The following is a 22,477-nucleotide window of genomic DNA, read 5'->3' as shown; positions in this document are numbered from 1 at the left end:
TTGTTAACAACCTTTTAAAACTATTAACGTATATTCAAAAAAAGATAAAATAAAATAATTAATTAAAGAATTTAAAGTGTATATTGTTTTTAATGTTAATTAAATTTAATTGTTGTTTAATCAAGGGGCGAATTGCACTATAAAGTGGGGCGAAAGCGTCTCGCGGAAATTAAAGGGCCTTAAAAATAAACGTCCAGGGGCCGGGATTTTTCGAAAAACTGGGGCCGATTTGGTTTGGGGCCGAAATGTCCTGTTTGCGAAACAACAATGTGAAATTTGAGACTTTTTGAAACTGGAATGCGTAAGAAAGTTGATACAATATTGCGAAGATTAAAACAGGCATGCATTCAAACGTGAAATAATTTTGAGCCAACCACTGCAAAGATTGTGCCGCAAATTTAGCTTTAAGTCGCAATCTATTTATAAGTTTTCTATACAAAGTTACTTCCCTTTTATAATTTTACGCACCGAAGGAAGTGGGGAAAGCGGTAATCGAAGAAGGTGAATTTATTAAAATATATCTCGTATAGCAGATTTTATGTAAGTCCAAAGTAATTCTCCAAGATTAAAATATTACGTTACAGTTGAAAACACTTCAACCTGTGAAAAATTTACTGTTAGAATAGAACAAATTCTAAAATAAATAGTTTCAGGTTATTTGAGGGTTGAACACCGCTAAAAGAAAAGGTTTATCCCCATTTCTCATTCATTCGTGCCTTCTCATACATTTCGTGCCTACAGAATATACGCTCGTGCACATCGCGTGCATATCCGATTACTATGCAACTGTTTTGACAACTTGCAGGCTAGCACTCATCTAGTCCAATAGATTAGACGTTACAGGCTTGTTATAGTTTTATGTTGGTCAAGCCTTTACGTCAAATAGTTATTGCTCAAAAACGCGTAGCATTTTGAAAAATTAAAAAAAAGTCTGTTGACTTGCCTTTGAAGCTTTATTCAAAAGCTTATCTTCTGTTCTTTCAATTGCATGGTCTATCATTAACAAAAACTTTAAAACAATGTACTTATCAATTAAAAATAAAATATAAATATCAGTCTATTTCGCTCATCGGCCATACTGGTTAAGTAAAGCGTTTTACAGATTGATTCCAATTTTTTGAACGGAAAAATATATTCGAACACACTGACGGTGCATGGGCAATTATTTCGTTGAAAAAATATTCTGTTAGAAACTTCTGGACTCATTTAAACGCTTGCATTTGAATTAGCCAATCAGATTTCGCGCACTGTATGGCGGCCATTTGTATATCAGCTGTACAAAGAATTTAATTAAATGAGAGGATTTAATCATGACTTTTCGGTTGTGACAGTTCAATTATTTTGTTTAAAGGTATTTATTTTTTAGTTTTGTTCATAAATAGGTCAAAATTAATGTAAATACACGCTGTTTTAATTGTTTAAATTCATTAGATCTAAATCGATGTCTAATGTCAATTTTTTTGCTACACGATTTTGCAAAGATCTGTTAAGACCTAACGTAACATGGAAAATGAAAAATGTAAAATATCAGATTAATGAATGATAAATATGAAATAGGTTACGTATAGGTCTTATAATTAGGACTAGCACTCATCAACAGAAAATGAGAAAAAAACAGGTGTAAATCCATGAATAATTTGCTAAATCGTGTCCATACATTGCTACTTCTGCTATTAAACACAAAAAAACTCACTTTTTATTCATAATTTGCAAAAAATCCAACTTTTTCGTAAAATTTTCCTGTTTCATATTTGCCGGTGTCCATTTTTTTCATGTCACGTGACGAAATTTCCTTTGCTCCGTGTTAGATTTATCATTATATACTATTCTTAAAAAGTCACACGACAAAATATAATAACCAATTAACATTCAATTAACATTTGCAATTTGTTTAGTTATATCTTTGTGGTGTGCATCCTTTTGATCTAGGGAGCAAATTAATTTATATCTACCAGACTTCCCGAAAGTTGAAAAAAAACTGTCAGACATTCGGTCTGACAAACCATGAAAATCTGTCGGACCGAAACGAAATCTGTCGGACCAAATAAAATTGATCAAAATCAAAGAATGACTTGTGTTTGTATTTCTAAGACACTTTTTGTTTTTATTTTTTTCGCCGTAAAAATCGGCACATTCCTTACAGCGCATTTTCATCTCCTCCCTATCATACACCAACGATTCACTGTCTTGCTTCTACTTTTCATTAAATTTTGTCTCAGGTCTATTCTTTTTATCCTTTTACTGCTGTTTTGCCTGTTCCTCTGACGTAGATTTTTTATTTTTCCGAGGTTTGGCACCTTTAGCGACGCCATTTTGTATACATGCGGCTTGGATAAAAGCCGGACAGTCGGACCGATTCGGAATAAAAACTCGTCGGACCTGATCAAATATTATCTGACATGTCCGTCGGACCGACGTATTTCGGGAAGTCTGATCTACACACACAGAAACAAAATAAGCATATTAATTAAGGCTTTTAGAATCAAAATATTTAGGTCAAATGTTGCTATATTGCAAATAAGGTCAGATACTCTTATCAGTTTACTTACCTTGTTAGAAGAAATCACAAAAGTCAAAACAACATTAAAAATGTTCATTAAAACTAGTATGGATATGATTTTTTAAAGGCTGTTGTTCTTTAGCAAGACACACCACTGACACAAGTTTTATGATTATATGCCAGTAAATGGACACTTTTTAAATTGAACTTAGTATACTGACCTTAGGGTTAAATAATACACCGTAACACGGAGGACCAATCAAAAAGCACGAAATGAATGAGAAAGCGTTTGATAGATTCAGATGGTCAAGGTCGTCATAAAAAAGGTAAGATACTAAAAATAGATAATTGTTTTTCATGTTTATTGAATTTAAATAACAAAAATGAGAGTTGAGTATACATGATTGACCAAAAATTACTTTCATGTGATAAACATTTACTGCGCATGCGCTGATTTAGCGCTCAAGAGGCACGAATGTATGAAAAAAGGGCATACTGTCAGTATTTTTGTTCTTGTTGTTTCCCGTGATTCCTCCACTTTCTTCCTAGTAAAATGACTTTTTATTTCAATTAAGATTTCTTTTTGTTACTTAGAAAGTGACATCAGTTTGATTAAACAGTTAAAAGTTTGTCACCGGTCAGAAATGTCGCATTAATTAGGAAAGATAATGTGTAAGCGTCCAGATAGCTAAGTCTGTAAAGCCGGGGAACTGTATTCATATGTTCCTGGTCAGTTTGCATATTTTTCTCACCTTGTGACAAGTTTGAAAGTAAGCAAACCTATTCAGAACGAGCTTGGTTTGAGAATTTGTTGATTGTTTGCTTAACCGTTAACAAAAGAAAATCTACATGGTTCAGAAAGGGCGGTGTAGGTATTGTGCATTGGACAAAGCTTTTACAATACACACTGTTGTGTGTACAACATGTAGTTACAATACCATAGATGCAGTCTTCTGTTCTGATTAAAGTGCAAATATGTCAAGGTTTAAATTACGATATTTTAAGATTTTTATGGGAAAAATGAAACATAATGATGTCTTGTTTGAATACTATATTTTTATATATTTGAAATTTTCACAAGTAGCAAAAGGACACAATTGATGACAAATTGCAATTTTAATCACTGTTACAAGTTAAAATTAAGAAAAAATAAAAATTAAAATTGAAAGCTGTAGAATTTATTGTTTGTGAATTTTTTGCAGAACTGTTAATGAGTCCATCAGACATTCTGAAAATTGTGAAATACTGTTGGTGATTGTGAATAGTCTGTTATTCAACAGGGCTTTTTTTCCCTTCACAATTCAAAATTGCACTTTTTTTTTCACAAAGTGGCGGAAAAAATTCACAATTTCAAAAGTATCGACTTGAAGCAGATTTTCTGGTTTTATAATGTCACTAAATACCAAATACTACGTAAATTTTTTTTCACAATTTTATAACAAATCCCGCTTTTTTTAACAAAATGAACAGGTCCAGGCCCCTTCACAATTTTAACAAAAAATGCCCTGTTCAATGCCTCTTGTGTATGGGAAAAAATTGCTGCAGAGTAAAAATTATAGGTGTTTATTTACAGATTAGAGACAGAGAAAGCAATGGGCCTGTCAGAGAGCCCTTCTCCAGTGGTACAAGGTCCAACATCTTGTGAAATTGTTGAAAAGTCCTGGAAGAAGAGACTTTTGCTGAAAGATGCGAGGCGGTCTTTTATATCAATCTTTATGAATATTGCTGCCACATTTTTCCTCTACTTGGAAATGTAATTAATTTAGATATTCTTGATCATCAGTCATGACAGTGTCTCAGATGCATTTTGTACTTCTTGTATACTGTTTTGTATCAAATTAACTTTTAATATATGAATAATAATGATGTCAAAACATGCACAGGGCTCACGCTGTCGGTCGCCATAGTCGCCATTTGCGATTATTTTATAAGATTGGCGATTATTTTTGCATTTTGGCTACAAAATCTGGCGATTATTTTTTACTTCCAACAGTGTTTATATCAGGTGTAAAAATCGATAATGAATGCAGTAGACCCAATTAACACCAGCGGGGTGCATTTAATTGAGTGTCAACTTTTTAACGGTCACGTGCTGCTAACTATATTGCCCGAGGTGATAAAATACATGCGAGATGTATAATTGTATAAGTACTTTAAAGATATTGTCCAGCATTTATAATAGCCATCAAATATCCGTCAATTAGCCACAAAAATTGGTTTAAAATTGATAAACTGGATATTGACTTACCCAAAATTTACCGTGAAATTTTATTCCAGTAATTGCAAATTTCGATTTTTTTTGTTTTAAGCTACTTGACTAAATCGCCAGTGGAAAACAATGGTAAAATATTTAAAAAGTATTAAATTCCAAACAACTATTTGCACAACAACCAAAATTGTGAATATTTCTTCAGAAAACAGAAAAAATCCGATTGTCACATATTTTCGCGACACCGATAATTTTGATATTTATTTAAAGGTGAAATAAGCTATGTTCTGTTTAAAAATCTTTACTATTATGGCAGAAAATTCGTATTACATTGGTGATGATGATATTTTTCAGTAAATTATTCAGAAAAAAGGCTGCATTCTGTGAATGAGTTTGCAAACTTGTGTTATTTCTATAGGCTAATATGATCTAGATCTACTCCAGTTCTGTGTGATGATTGGTTATAGCTGACAAAATTTGATAAGAACAAACAAAAAAAGTTGTCTGATAACAGCATTATGTAAAGTTATAATGAATCTTTAATATTATTGTTATACAGTAATTATACTAATCATAACGTTTTTACTCTGTTCTATAATAACAATTAAAGTTGTGGTTCTATTTAAAAAAGGTAGTTTTCAATATACACAAATGTATCAGTTTATTTGAGAATCCTTATAAAGCTGAAAGATATAAATGTAATGTTTATTTAATCAACTGCTTATGTTGTTAATCACTAATTCGTGAATAGTCCGCTGAACTTTTGGCTATTATTTTTTTAAGTTGAAATTATTGGCTATTATTTTATTTGAGCCAGTGTGAGCCCTGCATGCATATTTTAATATAGAAAAGTCTGGTCATGAAAAAAACTAAAAGTTATCTGATGAGGTGAGAATGTGTGAGTTAGTGAGGTGTAGTTTTTAATTTCATATTAAATACCTTTACATTGATATCGGAAATGTTTGATACATCTTAAAATGTACTTTCAGCACTGTAGATGTATTTGTTTAAAAGTAGAATAAAAGTTTTACTAAAAAGATAAAAAAAGAACAAAATAGTAACAAAATTTGCATCATTATGGGTGTTGTTTTTTTCAGGAACTACAATGTAGTGTCTGGTAGTCTGGATGTAAAGAGCAATATATTGTGGTTAATAGGTGAGATACATAACATTTTGTTTATATTTCATTCAAATATCTCTGTAAAGGATAGACTTTTACTTCTGTTAAGATAATATGCACTACAAAACACAATTTTATGGCTAATATAATATTGGTCACAGATATTGGTTAATATTTCCAATTGAAAATAATACCTTTTTTCTCAGTTCTTGAAAAAACTTCAAAATAAAACAATTCTTCAAATATGTGTATGTTTTTTGTCTATTTTCAGAATTTGTGGTAATCCTGGCGTTGATACTCAATATAATCTCTGATATATATACCTACATATCATACTGTGTGTTCAGTAGACAACTTGAAGTAACACAGGTCCAGAAACAGCTTCTTGGAGTTAGAGATAACGGTAAATGATTGAACCTTTTAAGTGGCCACATGTTCAAGTGGTTAATGCATCAGACTAGTAATCTAAGGGTCACATGGTGCTTAGGTTTAAACCCCAATAGAGAAAGCCTTTGTTTTCTAAAGCAGGAAACTTTATACTCATTTCTCAATAATGGTTGATTCCAGGAATGTATTTGAGTGTGTATTTATAAGCTGACAGCTTCCTACACAGTTAAAATAAGAAAATTCTGTATAAATTAACCTTTTAAAGAAAGAACCACCAAACGCCTAAAGGCATACAATTTGAAATTTCGAATTTCTTACATTGAACAACTTTCCAAAAAGATGCCCAAAGCATAATACAGAAATTTACTAGGATTTAATTGAAAAACATATTTTTATGTGATTCTTAACCCAATTTGAGTTTAACCATTTAAACACCTTCCATCAATGGTCATAAATAAGTTTTCTGGAATGACTGAGCAATTAAGGGAATGATTTGAAATTTTGCATATAAGATACTGGGTCAGATCTACATCAAATTGTACATACATCTGGTATATATATTCCCAGTGGTAAAAATACTCAGTTGAGTCCCTTTAACCTGCTTGAACTTCAAATATTAGCCTTGACATGTACATTTGTATCTATATCACACATTTTCGGTCAAGTGTAATAGAAAGCTAGAATTCTTAAAATTAGTTTGTTTACATTTAACCATGGAATATAAAGTGCGCGATTTATACATAACCTAAAACACAAGCTTTGTTTCCGGTTTTGGTTTGTTAAATTTATGTTAAGAAATTGAATGATTATGAGAATTTTTAGCGGTCTTTTACATTGATGAGGTACTAATGCATCGGTGAAGTTTATCTTGAAAATCAAGGCAAAAATACAGGATGAGTAGCAAAGCATGCAGGACGAGTAGAAATTTGAAGCCACTCGTCCTCTGAAAAGATCCTGTGCAATATGAATTGATACAACATGGACGTTCCTTCTCAAATAGCTCATTTTACAATGTTTATAATATAAAATTTCATTTGTATATTTCAGTGTATAATTATATATATTACAGATCCAGGATTTATGCTGTCTCCAGTGAAGCCACATTCTTCACCATCAAGTGAGCACAGTCTAGTGTTCTCCAGCTCTCCATCAAGCCAGACTGCCTACTCCCCATCATCCAGTCCATGGAGCAGTCTAGGTCATGTGACACCTACAAATATAGGATCATTCACTGGGGCACATAGTTACGCAAGCCCTGGAGCATCATTTTTATCAATGTCTGGCAGTCATCATACATCCTTTGACAGGGTAAGTAATCTAGATAACCTGTAGTTACATTTTATGCACTTGTGGCAAGTTAATCTCTATGGATTAAAGTAATATATCTCTGTAACTCAGATGTCCATGTTATTATGCCAACTTCAGCCTTTTACAATTAATTCTCGGTTTGCTACCAACCCTAAAACTACAACTGCATATTTCTCACCTGATTTTTTTTATTGCATAATTAAAAAGTTTGGAAAGTCTCAATGTTATGTTTAACCTGTTACTTCTATGTTATAAAGTCCAGAAACCTTAAAGAATAGCCAACACAGCAAATTTGAAAATGTTGATTAGTTGGTTTGAGCTTGTTTGAGGATGGTAGAATTATCTCATTTACCAATACACCTATAAACGCTTTCCAAACTAGCAGACGACGGGCTATTGTTATCATTAGTTTTTCTATTAATTTAAAGTTAAACAGTTGCGTATCTCACTGTATAAATCGTATGTAAAATGGTCTGTCATATGGTAGGTTTAACAGTTAATTTAAATACTATTGTGTCAAAAGATGTGTTGAAGTATATACTGTTACAAAGCTAAGATCCAAAGCTTTCCATTGGTGTAATAAATTTTAAAATTGGACATTAAATCACAACAAACTAGCAGTTTTTTAAACGGCTTAATTTGTATTGTTTTACCATAAGAGATAAAATTTTATTGAAGATAAGGGAAACAACTCGTATTTTTTTTCTTGATTTACTTTGGTTATTTACATACATGTAGTTCATATGGAAAGTGTTTATGGGTGTATTTAAACTTTGTTATTTTCAGAGTGCTAGTTTCACACATGGCAACATGTCAGGTTATTCATCTGGTGCCTCGATGTCACATAGTTTACCGTACTCACCAGGAATGTCTATGTCTAGTTTAGACGGTAGCGGTCTACGATCTCGGCTCTCAATGTCATCATCCTTCAGATCTCCTTGTATGTTAAACAATTAATACTTAATTTGAATAGGTTAAGTTTGTGATGAAATGAATAATAAATATATCCTGGTGTTATACATTGGTGTTCATGCAGGCTCCAAAGGAGTGGGTTATTCCATTAACTAGGCAACTTCTGGTGGGTTGTTTACATTGAATCTAAGATTTAGGTATCAGCTTACATTATTTTAGCAAATCAAAATGATGCGACCATCTTTGGTAAAAAATCCTGGAATTTTGCTGAATGTTTCTGCATAATGAGTAAAGATACAAGATTTTAATCAATTATATGATAAGTTGATCAGTAATAAATAATATATATTTGGTATTTAATATTTTTTATATTGCTATGTTTTCTAGCTCCATCAGACAAGATGACAGATCTACAGTCATTATCTATGTACCTTAAGGAACAGGATGAGAAAGAATACAGGGCACATCTCAGTGAGTTTTATAGAGCATATTTGTTTAGTTAAGTGTAAGATCAAAATATATTTCATGAGTGAGCACCAAAAGGTATATTTCACGAGTGACACAGTCATGAGTGAAATATGAACTTTTGGTGTTCACAAGGTGCAAAATATTTCGATATTACACTAAAGTAAACAAATTTTCTTTTTATTATATGCGAAGAAACGTTTAAAAGGACATTTTAACCTAATACGAAATGAAAAGCTCACCAAATAATAATGCAAAGTGACATCAACTACGACATCATGTCATTAAGTTCATTTCCAGTACTGTGCACACTGGTATATCACTGAAATAACATAACAGGCTTAAATTAAAAACAGTGGAAAATATCAAGTTGATATTTTCACTGTTCCAAACAGTGAAATATCAGTTTTATATTTCACTGATATATTTCTATAAACCACCAAAAAACATTTTATAAACTAAACTTAACATCAGTACTGAACATTTCGTAATTAACTTAACCAGATTATAAATACAGGTAAAAACATATAATATCTTAAGTATGTGAAAATTTGTCAACTGTTCTGGCATGGCTTTTAATTGACAAATGGTATGTCAAGCACTATGATTAAAGTTGATGCCAACTATGCAAAGAAGTATGTTTTTTGTGAGATTATTCATTAAAATAAACATAACTGATTTCATCATTATAATATACAGATTTTATGCAAGATCCTCTATTTTATTCAATTTTAAAACATTAGTATATAGATACCAGTGCTTTTTTTATTGCCAAGTCGGTCTTATTCCTCTCATCAAAAAGTATATATATTTTTCACTTATTCCTTAAAAAAATTCAAAACATCAAAAAAGAAAAAAAATTTTTTTTTGAGATTCCCTTTATTGCAAGAATGGAAAAAGAGGAATATTGTTGTTTGAAAACATTATGGTATATTGTTCCACAGTTTACATGTCTATATACATATATTTAAGAAAAAATGAACTATGTTGTTCTGTTTATTTTCCCTTTAGCAGCACAATAGCCCCTCTCCATGGGCCCTTTCACCATTTCCCTTTAAGTAAAGAAAATGCAATGGGTTCTCTATATATGTTCACTTTGTAATACTTTTAACATAGATTTTCTGATTATATTTGTTTTGTTATCTTTAAATTTTATAGGTTCTCAGGATATGTCATTGAACAGCTCCTCGTTTTGGAGTTATGGTCGACCAAGTATAGACTACAGTCATATATTAAGAAAGAATCAGTACCAGCTAGCTAGCAGATCACCACAGTCACATAAATCTAGAGCTGATGATAATGACAATATGGGTGAAGAGGTGAGTTCATTCGCTTTTCGTCGGAATTTAAATTGCACCAATACTGTAAAGGTCATATGGCAACTTCCCAGCTTTACTGGTGGAAGAAGACCTCAGATGCCCCTCCATGCTTTATTTCAAGTACAAGCAGGCACCTAAGTTGAGCCGACAACCATCTGTAAGCTAGCTGGATATATTTCACAAATAAACGAAATCGAAAGTCTGTGAGGATGAATTTGCACCCATAGGTGAGGGGAAAGTGGTTTGAAGACAGATACTTCAAACATTTGCCCACAGATGCCTGCTAAATACATACTGATTTCCAATAAGTGTTCATGATAACAAAAGAGGGGACCCAGCGCTTTATTAAGAAGGTGGGGCGTCCGTGGCCGAGTGGTTAAGGTCGTTGACTTCAAACCACTTGCCCCTCACCGCTGTGGGTTCGAATCTCGACATGGATTCTTTCATGTGAGGAAGCTATCCAGCTAGTTTAGGGAATGTCGGGGGTTCTCTGGGCCGTTCGTGGCCTGAAATATGCACGGAAGGGAAAACCTGAAAGGTCTTCCCACCAGAAACGCTGGGAAAGTCCGAATGCTATCTGTGTGATGTGACGAAAAACCCAAAACAAAAAACATTAAAGAAGGCTAAATAATTGAATTTCAAATACTCCTTTGAAGAGCTTTTGAATTATGACAAAAACCAAAAATACCAATATGCATTGTGTGTTAGTTTGAGGCTTGTTAACCAACATAATTCTCCTTTTACTGAGCTTGTTAGATTCTCCATTTAATAGTAAATCAACTGGTAACTAATTCAAAGTCTGTGTTGTCTGTTACAGAACAGATTATTTCAATAGGATAGAATTATATTGAGAACTTTTATTAAAGTTTAAGGAAGACTTGTGACTTAATTTACAGAACTGTTATATTTCAGGTGTGGGGACCTCTTGGTGTGACAGACGATGACTTGTTTTGTTGGATTGAAAGGCTAAGAAAGGTAATGTTTGTCAAAACTGATAACTTATTTTCAATTTTAGCTTCACTATTTGCAGAATAGGGAGAGTTATTGTACAACCCAGGTGTCTGTGTCAGCATCACACATTGGTTATGTTTTTCACGCAAATAAATATCTCAAAAACGTAATAGTAGGTCACTCTCCAATGTCCATAATTCTTACATTGATTTTGACAGAATTAGAATTATGGCCCTTTTTAGACTTAGATAATTCTACATTCTACATTATCCAGGCTCTTGTTTTACTATCAAGCACTAAGAATAGTCAAGCACACTGTCCTACTGACAGCTCTTGTTTACATGTGTTCTTTTACTCTTTAAAAGCCAGTGACAATAATAACTTACCTGTTTAACATATAAAGCAACCAATAGGTTTGAGGGGCGTCTGTAGCCGAGTGGTAAAGGTCGTTGACTTCAAACCACTTGCCCCTCACCGCTGTGGGTTCGAATCTCGACATGGATTCTTTCATGTGAGGAAGCTATCCAGCTAGCTTATGGAATGTCGGTGGTTCAACTCAGGAATGCACGGAATAATGCACAAAAGGGCACCTGAGCTCTTCCTCCACCAGTCAAGCAGGAACATTGCCATATGACCTATACTGTGTCGGTGTGACTTAAAACCCAATCAATCAAACAAACAACCAATAGATTTGAAGGGCATATTGTTTTTGGTTTGTTTGACTTGTTTGTCACAAACATTTAACTATCACCATGACACAGAAGTCCTTCCACCTACATCCCCCAAACATAACAGGTGCATATACCTTGATAAGCATTACCAACTTAGAGGTGACAGGTTCAGAGTTCCATCAGAAGAATCATGATTTAACAGTTATACTAATAAATTATATAATACATTATTTTTCAGTGGATTGGCAACACAATATTGGTGAAATTAGCACAAGAAATTAGCAATGTTAACTCCAAACTGAGAAAGATAGGCTCAGAAGACACTGAAATTGGAGGTAAGAAATTTGTTTTTCTTTATCTCTAGCAATATGAATGTTAAGCTCCTAATTTCAAGCTAGTTTTTGTTTTCTTACCACCATGATAATGGCAGCCAAATTTATATATGTGAGTGTATATACAAAGTCAATCAGTAATTTCTAGGCACATATTAGTTTTGCTAGACAAATTCTGCTTGGATCAAGTCAAGGTTGGAATTAAATTTTCAGGTATCTAGGATTATTTTGCAGGTTACTGGGTTGTTTCTGTGATAGATATCATGAGAAAAGGCTGTGTTTAGCCATATCTAAGAGATGCCTGAGGATTTCATAGGTGATACCAAGATTCTTGTTTGTTTTGTTTTTACAGAGGTTGGAGTGTCGGTACTAAAACAGCTGGCTTTGACAAAGAGTATACATATTCCTACATTAAACGCATTAGTGCCGTACCTGGAGTGTTCAGACAATCAGGAATATCTCGTGAAACGTATCAAAGGTACAATATACAGCAGTTTTGTTGCTGGCCGGGGTGGGGTCCAAAATACATCAAAGATTTTACATTGTTATTTGACTTATGTATGACTATTATAATATTGATAACATAATTACTGTTTTCTGAAATAAGTAAACTTTTTTAAGGATAATTGAATTTTTGAGACAGAAGTATGTGTTATAGGTAACTTAAAAGATGCATTTTTTATACTGATTTTAACTTTGCTGTTACAGAGTTAAAATCATTCAGCAAGTATTTAGTGTCAATCATAGTTAATTCTAACTGTTTAGTTTACAAAATTAGGTAGTTATTGATGTTTCAGTCAATATTTTATTGTCAATCCTAATAAATATAAACTAATTTATTTACAGAATTAGGTAGTGATGGATGTTTCAGTGGGTATTTTTGTGTCAATCATAACTAATGTTAACTATATTATTTACAGAATTAGGTAGTGATAGATGTTTCAGTGTGTATTGTTGTGTCAATCATAACTGATGTTAACTGTATTATTTACAGAATTAGGTAGTGATGGGTATTTCAGTGAGTATTGTTGTGTCAATCATAACTAATGTTAACTGTATTATTTACAGAATTAGGTAATGATGGATGTTTCAGTGGGTATTGTTGTGTCAATCATAACTGATGTTAACTATATTATTTACAGAATTAGGTAGTGATGGGTGTTTCAGCGAGTGTTTTAGTGTAAATTATAATTGATGTTAACTATATTATTTACAGAATTAGGTAGTGATGGATGTTTCAGTGGGTATTGTTGTGTCAATCATAACTGATGTTAACTGTATTATTTACAGAATTAGGTAGTGATGGGTGTTTCAGTGAGAATTATTGTGTCAATCATAACTGATGTTAACTGTATAATTTTACAGAATTAGGTATTTTGATGGGTGTTTCAGTGGGTATTGTTGTGTCAATCAATAACTGATGTTAACTGTATTATTTACAGAATTAGGTAGTGATGGGTGTTTCAGTGAGAATTATTGTGTCAATCATAACTGATGTTAACTGTATAATATTTACAGAATTAGGTAGTGATGGGTGTTTCAGTGGGTATTGGTGTGTCAATCATAACTGATGTTAACTGTATTATTTACAGAATTAGGTAGTGATGGGTGTTTCAGTGAGTATTGGTGTGTCAATCATAACTGATGTTAACTGTATTATTTACAGAATTAGGTAGTGATGGGTGTTTCAGTGAGTATTGGTGTGTCAATCATAACTGATGTTAATTGTATTATTTACAGAATTAGGTAGTGATGGGTGTTTCAGTGGGTATTGGTGTGTCAATCATAACTGATGTTAACTGTATTATTTACAGAATTAGGTAGTGATGGATGTTTCAGTGGGTATTGTTGTGTCAATCATAACTGATGTTAACTATATTATTTACAGAATTAGGTAGTGATGGGTGTTTCAGTGAGTATTGGTGTGTCAATCATAACTGATGTTAACTGTAATATTTACAGAATTAGGTAGTGATGGGTGTTTCGGTGGGTATTGGTGTGTCAATCATAACTGATGTTAACTGTATTTTTTACAGAATTAGGTAGTGATGGGTGTTTCAGTGAGTATTGGTGTGTCAATCATAACTGATGTTAACTGTATTATTTACAGAATTAGGTAGTGATGGGTGTTTCAGTGGGTATTGGTGTGTCAATCATAACTAATATTAACTATATTATTTACAGAATTAGGTAGTGATGGATGTTTCAGTGAGTATTATTGGTGTAGTGGTGGATCAGATGGTAACTATGGTAACACATGGGGAGAACATCTTCCTACTGATGCTGGGGTATGTCTTATTATATTCAATCATATTATATTCAATCACATTAAATTCAATCATATCTTAAAGGAACTCAACTGAGGTCAAAAAGTCTAAAACATCAAATTTGACTTTTTTTCATAGATCAGCTTGGACTCTTTATACAGAACAATATGCAAAAGATCTCAGAGGTTTGAAAACAGTATGTTTGTGCTATTTTTAGTACAATTTTAATATAAAGCATTGCAACACTTTTCAGTTGTGGATCCTTTGTACCATTAGAATAAATTGCGAATGATCTGAAATATTACATACAAGTTTTTGGTCTTGAGCTACATCAAATGAATCGTTAATCTTGAACAATTTATTTCCAGTCATTTTGTGTCAAAAAAACATGAGTGGAGTCCCTTTAATATCAACATTTTATGTTTCTATTTTTATCCGCAGTTGGTGATGCATATGTTATGTTGCTACCTAGATGCAAGGCTGCCACCTGACCTGAAATACCCAGATGGTAAAACATTCACCAGTCAACATTTCATGAAAACACCGGATAAAATAGGTAAATTATATCATTATCACTTTGTTTAACTTCTTATTCAAACTCTTATTTTAACATTCAGCCGGAACAGGTTCTTCCAATGTGACCAGTACAGACCAAGATCAGCTGGCACATCTGTCATCAATGCTGTCTGCACTGTTAGCTATTTAGTAAAAACTTATTTTGATATTTTCCTAAATAATGTTGAAAGGTTTTGTCCAGCTTGAAAGTTGACAAATCCATTTAAGATATTAAGCATGGAACGGTTATCATTACTTATATCTGATAAGGATAGAGGTGTTTCTTACTTAATGATTAGGATAAAATGATTTCATTCAGTACGCTCATCTGACAAGTCGAAATCAAAGTACTGCTACTTTGTTAAGTAGAACTTGACTTTTTTAAAAGTTTTGAAACATTTAGACTTGGACTCATTTATCATTATCAATTTAATGACAAAATTTTAAGCCGTCATTATTAGCAAATGACTTACAGAAGAAAAAATAGTCAGTACATCCTGTATTATTGTCAGCACCAGGTCTCATAAGATCCAAAATGAAATGTTTTATGTTCAAAATCTGGACTGTAATATTACTTTGACACATCATGTTATTTTTACAGTGCTGTCTTGTATATATTTTAGATCTGAAGAAAAACAACCTATTACTGTATCAGAGCAGTATTAACCCACCACACTTCCAAGTTGTCATAAAAGATACTATATATAATCTTCCAAAGGTTAGTTGTTTATATATTTATTATTTTGTTTCTGTCTTGTTATGAAACTTCATTCACTTACCCCTGTGATTTTGAATCCTATCAGGACTTAAGATTCTATCAAGTGAGGAAACTATCTAGTCAGCTCACTGAAATGTTGGTGGTTCTACTTACGTGCTCATTGGTGCCTGAATAATGCACAGAGGGGCTCCTTGGGGTCTTTCTCCATCATTAAAGCTGAAAACAACAACAAAAGTTCAGTGCTCGTTTTGTACACTTTAAAATCTTGACAGTACACATGTTTTGTCCTATTTATTTTAGAGGCTGTATTTACCCAATGAGCTCACATTTAAGAGCTATAGGTCTATAAAACTTAAGATGATTAGGTTTTCATTGCATTGTATGCTCATTGTTAATTTCAACTTTGTTGGCAGAAGATAAAATGCATTTAAGATCACATTTTTCATTATCAATTGGTTTAAAATTTATGATTCGAGATCTTGGTAGTTGCTCAAAGATAATGTACAAATATGCCAATTTCAAATTTTCCGCAGCTACTGTTGTTCGATTGTTTATCTGGTTTTCAAGCCAATTTTACAGCATTAGAGATAGCGTGCGTATCGGCATCATTTACGCAAGCAAATACTCGGGATACGCCAGCTTCGTCATCATTTTGGCGTATATTTACGCATAATAATTACAGTTTACGCATTTAGTGAAACAAATTTGGCGTAGGCAATGTTTACATTGTTACGAGCCAGGCGTAACTAGAAAGAAAAGCCAGCAACAAACTTGTAACAATATAACAAATTTATTACAGAAAAATATTAAAGAAAAATAAAATAACAAATTACTTTACAAATACCTGAAGTCCAAATAAAAGTGAAAATCTTAAATGTCTAGTCTGATCCTGGAATGATCCTTTTTGAATAACACATTTAAATCCAAGTTAAATCCAAGAACACTTTAGAATAAATTCCCACAATAAAATCCACAAGAATAATTTATTTTAAAATCCAAGCTCCAATAAATCACTTTATATCCAAGTTGAATAATACTCCAAATATATTGATTTCTAAAAGATCACTGATGACTTAAAAGGTAACTGATGACTTAAAAAGGATTAATGAAAAATGTCTCCTTATATATTAACTAAGAAGTTTCCAGAAACGTCTATTATGTTCTCAAGTAATCATAATCTAGCAACTTCAACAATAAAGATCATTCCAGAAGTTTCTATCTAAATATAATGCATGAGTTTTCTACAACAGTTAAGAACCTTCTAGTACATACATGTAGTTTATGTTCTAAAAATAGAACAATGATAATATTGGAAATACCAACTGGTCAGATATAAATTATATACATGTAATATGTTGCATACATAACAACATTGACACCGATAAAAATGACTGACTGGTTAGCTTACTGTTCTATAAAGGTGTGTCATTTTCTCAGCCTGGGTTTATAATTGCAAACCAGTCGACTTTGTATCACTGAGACGCTCGGTAATAGATGTACATAAGATAAATCAAGCGTCTGTCACGTTATTGAAGTAGACGATAAAATATTGTCAATTTTATCAAATTATCAAGTTGTATACATTGATGATATCTTGTTCGAAACCCAAACACAAAATATCGACACATTCTACCGTGAACAAGCCCAGTGTCTTCTCAGTGTGTAATTCAGTCAATTTTTGAAAAAAATTTGACTATTGTTTGCAAGAGCGAAAAAAACTCATACGACAGCATTAGAATTTAGATGCTACGAGTAAAGGTTTCCCGTGGCTGTCTGTAACGTCAGATACGACAGATGTAGTGCATTTGAAATGTGCCTTGTGTTGTAACAACTAAATGGCCACAGAACGGGTTCTCAACATCCAAAAGTCTAACATTGAACAGTAAAAAATTAATTAATTGCAACCTTTTATTGTGTACCTAGCTCCTATTTTTTAAAGAAAAAAATACAATGAAACTAAGTTATGCATCACACCTTATTTTATTTCATTTATATGTAAGATAATTTACTGTCCTTTAAATTTAAAATTAACAGTCATCTCAACATGTAATTTGGTACATAAATGGTTGATAATTAGCCCACAAGCTAAAAGAATTCAGTGTGGGTCACAACTGTTTGCATGTATACATTTAGTTAATTTCACATAAAAATGGTTCAAGTTCTTATAATATGCCTTAAACCTAAATATAAATAATACCTTGCCTTGCTGCAATATTTCTGATAAATTATAAAACTGAGAGCAGTTTTTTTATTTTTTGTCAGGCTGTACTGTATATAAATATAATGTATCATTATTTGCGGCAAATTGACTCCCAAGTTCTTAAAACTGAGAGTCAATTTTACTCCTTCATTTGGCTAGAAACTGGCAGTTTACTCTGAAGTATAAAAAACAGAGAGTATTGACTCTTGAGTAAAAATAATTATCTAGAACACTGATTTTAACACATTGTTTCTGGTCATATTTTGAAGTTTGGCCCACTTTACAGACTTTCCTGTATAATTAATCTGTTGTTACCAATTTCTCTGCAAATGTTTCTAAATAAATAAAAAAAATGAATCTTTTGTGACTTACTTCCTTTAAAATATACATTTTATATGGATTGGGGAAAGGAGTACTTATTTTCAGATATGAAACTTTTCCCAATATATGGTATTGTGTAATTTGCAGAAAATAAATTGTGAAACACATGTATGTGCTATAATATGATAAACATTTTTTTTTTATTTTTCAGGGTAGGAATAATCTGTTTCACGCCATTTTGTTTTTCCTGCATCACGTAAAACACATAGAAAATGGAATGTTGGGGTAAATTCATGTTATATTTTATTGCTTAAAAAATAAGTAACTACTATTGGTAAATTAGATACAGGTATATTGAATTTATGACTCACAAACTCTTGGGTGACCTTATTTTTAGCCCGACTATTTGAAGAATAGAGAGAGCTTTTGTCCTTAGGCGTCAGTGTCATGCTTTGGGGAAGTCTGTAGGTGCAAGTTGGTATCTCAAAATCTAATGAATTTAATGGTTTGAAACTTCACACACTTGAGAGTGTAAAAGGTGTTCTCTGTCCAAGGCCAATAACTCTAACCTGGATTTGGACAGAATTGTGGTCCTTTTTTAACTTAAAAGAAATTTACTTTTTATTTTATACTACAATGTACTATCAAGTACTGTTTACTTTTTATTTTATACTTCTATCAGGTACTGTTTACTTGTTATTTTATACTACTATCAAGTACTGGAAAAGAGTTAAGATTGCTAACAACTTTTGTTCTTTTGACCAGATAAAGTTAAAGGATGATTTTTATGTTTTGTATATTTCAGGAGAGTTAACCTGGGCATGTCTGGTGTGAATATACTTTGTGTTATAGATAACTGAAGGCCAGTTGGTGCCGAAAAACTATGAACTGCTCAAAACCTGACACAGCATGCCATGATGACTGCGATATCATAACAATGGACAGTTCCTAACCAAAAATGTATATGGCTACAGGGCAGCTTGTATAGATGAAAGTGTGTAAAGTGTGAATTTATATGATATTAACAGATGTGTAAAAAAAAATCGTGAGAAGAATTTTAAATGTGCTTTGATATACACATATACCTTGGATGACTGAGATGTAAGGATTTAGTCTCCAGTGAGGTTCAATGACCAAAAAAAACTAATAGAATCGAAATTCATACTGATATCCACTTAGGTACTGGGAACGAAAAACATGAAAACATTTAATAAAGACACACACTCTTGAGTTTAATTGAAAATCAAACCTTCTTCGAAGGAAAGCCCAATTACAGTTAAAAGTGTGTTTAGGCGCTTTTACATTTTTACATAAAAATAATTATTCTTGAAAAATTCAGTGAGAGATTTATTTAACATTTTGCCTACCAGTTATTTGGCAAGATCTACATTAAATAGCATATAAATGTCTAAAATAATTTCCAATTCAGTTACATTACAAAAACCTCAGTGGATTAGCTTTAAATTGTCGTGATGACAGATGTTTTAGTAGATTTTATTTGTATAGGTAAGACAGGGCTATTCAGGTGATACCAGATAGTGAAGTAAAGTATTATACAAAGTAGAGGTGGTGTTTTTGTCATAGAACTTTTAGTACTGTATTTCCTCCTTAAAACATCTTTTAATGTCATTTTCTTATTTGGGCAAGTAATTTAATATCTCAAGTCATTATTTCATTTGATACCTGCATTGACATAATCTGTTTATAAATGTACACACGCCTCCAGATTCATACTAATTTTCATGAAAATTTGAAAATGTATTTAACATTATATTATTCTGAAGCTATCAAAGAATGCAATTTACACATTATCAATGGCACTTACAACCAATGTAAATTACCAAATAGAGGTAAAAATATGCAAAAATGGCCCTTACTGCGTTAGTAACACAGTAGAAATATAGTTATAAATACTGAAAAATTGGTCATTAATCGCACATAAAATGTAAATTATTACTAGAATTATGAATCTTTATACTTTTCCTAAAATTTTAGTACATTTTCAAGTTTGATTTTATCGAAATTTCTGTGCTCATTTGGAGGCGTGCAGCTTTAACATTTTCATTTAATATATTTTTATCAAGTGTGTGACACTTATGTGCTACCTGATTTATCATCATTATATTTTTAAATGAAAGTGTTGACATTTTGTAAATATTTGTTATAACTGTAAATGTGACATCAGTGGAAAAAAACGTTTTTGTACAAAATTGTTTGAAAACAATAAATATTGATTTTAACTTTCTGTTTGTTCTTGTTATACATGTAAAATGTATTTTACAAAGGGTAAACTGTACAGTAATTTGCAGTTCTTTCTAAAAAAACGTAATGGGTATTTACCCCCCCCCCCCCGGCACTCCCACCCACCCCTACTCCATTAGAGAGGTAAGGAATATAAACATATATACATTTTTTTTTCACTGTACATACATCATGTTGTCTGTCCAAAGGCCAGTTTGTGCCGTGCGCACATTTCTGTAACTTTAAAGTATAACTGCTATAGCCATGAAACTTTCTTAGATTATTTGTTAGCATACGAGCTTATGCATCTAGGTATTTTAACGCATAATTTAGACATTTACTGGTCCAAAAATTCGGGTTGTATTTGTTCACAACATATTCATCAAACCCTATCAAAAGTATATGTAACGTGGGAATATGGATTACCATACATCTTCTGAGTAATATGTTTTTGTAATATTGCACAATTTCTATTGCATTAAAATGAAATAAATTCAATTTTAAACTTTATTGTCTGATTTACAATATGAAAAAACATTTGAACATACAATCGTCAGACATCTTCGCTTTCAGGTACAACTAATTGTCCGTAGATTTAAATATTTGTTCATTGTCAGGCACAAAAAAATCATTGTGGAATTCATTATAACATTTTCAGAGCAGTTCAATAACATTTACAAGTGTATGATCTTCGATTTTGCTCAAGAATTGCCGGAACTGTCAGCCCTTTTCTATCAAACCCCGCCATTTAGACTGCTTGTAAGTAGCTCCCTAACTGCCTCTGATATTCTATATAAACTGCGAAGATGGGTCAGATTGTTAAATTGTAAGCGTTGGTCTGTGAATTGGACTACTCGGGTTCGATTCCCGGACGGTGCAAGTCACTTACGTTGTGATTAATCATGAGATCCTTTGTACGGTCATTCGCACTGTACATATCTCATCTCTGGCATATTCAGAAATAATATCAGCTGTTTGCGAAAGTTAAGGCAGTAGTATAGGCAACCATCATTCACAGCCTACCCAAGAATAACGCTGCATGTGTGCTGATGAATTCAAACTGAACTGCCGTTATCTGGAATGTAAGCTTCAAAAACCGTCACCACCATGCGGACTGCGACTTCAATGTTTAATAATGTAAGTCTTTGCTCAAGTAAGCATAGGTCCACGACATGAAATTTAATTATTACTTGTATCAATACATGTATATGTAATTAATAACAAATGGCGAAACAGGCAATGACAATGGAATTATGACTCATGATCATATCGTTATGACTCCTATTATATGGTAGATCTATGGTTACATATATGTATGTTTATATAATAATTCAAGTGTGTAAGTTCACTTTTCACTGGATAACCGTGACATTAATATAGTTTTTTTTATAATACTGCACATTTGTAACGTCGCTTTTCATTGGATAATCGTGACGTTTATATAGTTTTACATGTATATACACGGCTGCTGTAGATTTATAAAGAAATCTCGCTTTATTCCTCTAAAAATGATACTTGCTGTATTATAAATTCGTTATAAATATTTCTGAGAGGTTATATGGCCATATATAAATGGTTGTTTGTAATATAACTCTCGACTAGCGGCTCGGGTTATATTTACAAACAACCGTTTATATAGGGCCATATGTAACCTGTCAAAAATCTTTATAACTAAATTAATATACATGGCTGCTGTCGATTTATGAAGAAATCTCACTTCTCGCACTAAAATGATGCTTTGCTGTATTATAAATTCGTTATAAATATTCCGTATAAATATTCCGTATATAAATGGTTGTTTGCAATATAACCCTCGCCTAGCGGCTCGGGTTGTATTTCCAAACAACCATTTATATAGGGCCATATAACCTGTCAAAAATCTTTTTTTATAACTAATAATATACACGGTTGCTGCCAATTATTTAAGTTTTTATTTTCTAATAAAATAAGTTTGCTGCATTATAAAGATTCTTCACTGGTTATATTATTCTTAGATCTAGC

General features: G+C 32.2%; 1 protein-coding gene across 2 annotated transcripts; it reads left to right on the top strand.

Moving 5' to 3' along the window:
- The first annotated feature begins 339 nt into the window (after window positions 1-339).
- On the top strand, window positions 340-20,479 carry LOC132731650 (transmembrane protein 209-like). 2 transcript variants are annotated; one of them, XM_060717869.1, is made up of 16 exons: window positions 340-501; window positions 4,074-4,253; window positions 5,807-5,865; window positions 6,101-6,232; window positions 7,286-7,524; window positions 8,311-8,464; window positions 8,824-8,907; window positions 10,060-10,220; window positions 11,133-11,195; window positions 12,081-12,177; window positions 12,527-12,652; window positions 14,359-14,462; window positions 14,883-14,997; window positions 15,620-15,714; window positions 18,447-18,520; window positions 19,041-20,479. In XM_060717869.1, exons 2-16 carry the CDS (start codon window positions 4,093-4,095, stop codon window positions 19,093-19,095), a joined length of 1,719 nt encoding a protein of 572 aa, XP_060573852.1. In that variant the 5' UTR covers window positions 340-501; window positions 4,074-4,092; the 3' UTR covers window positions 19,096-20,479. The 2 variants fall into 2 exon arrangements, with proteins under 2 accessions (XP_060573852.1, XP_060573862.1); XM_060717879.1 differs by having other exon boundaries at window positions 483-540.
- The last annotated feature ends 1,998 nt before the right edge of the window (window positions 20,480-22,477 follow it).

This window comes from Ruditapes philippinarum, unplaced genomic scaffold (genome assembly GCF_026571515.1).
Source record: "Ruditapes philippinarum isolate M1 unplaced genomic scaffold, ASM2657151v2 ctg833_1_1_1_1, whole genome shotgun sequence".
NCBI lineage: Eukaryota > Metazoa > Mollusca > Bivalvia > Venerida > Veneridae > Ruditapes > Ruditapes philippinarum.
The sequence above is the reverse complement of the archived record's forward strand: the minus strand, read 5'-3'. Positions and strand labels throughout refer to the sequence as shown.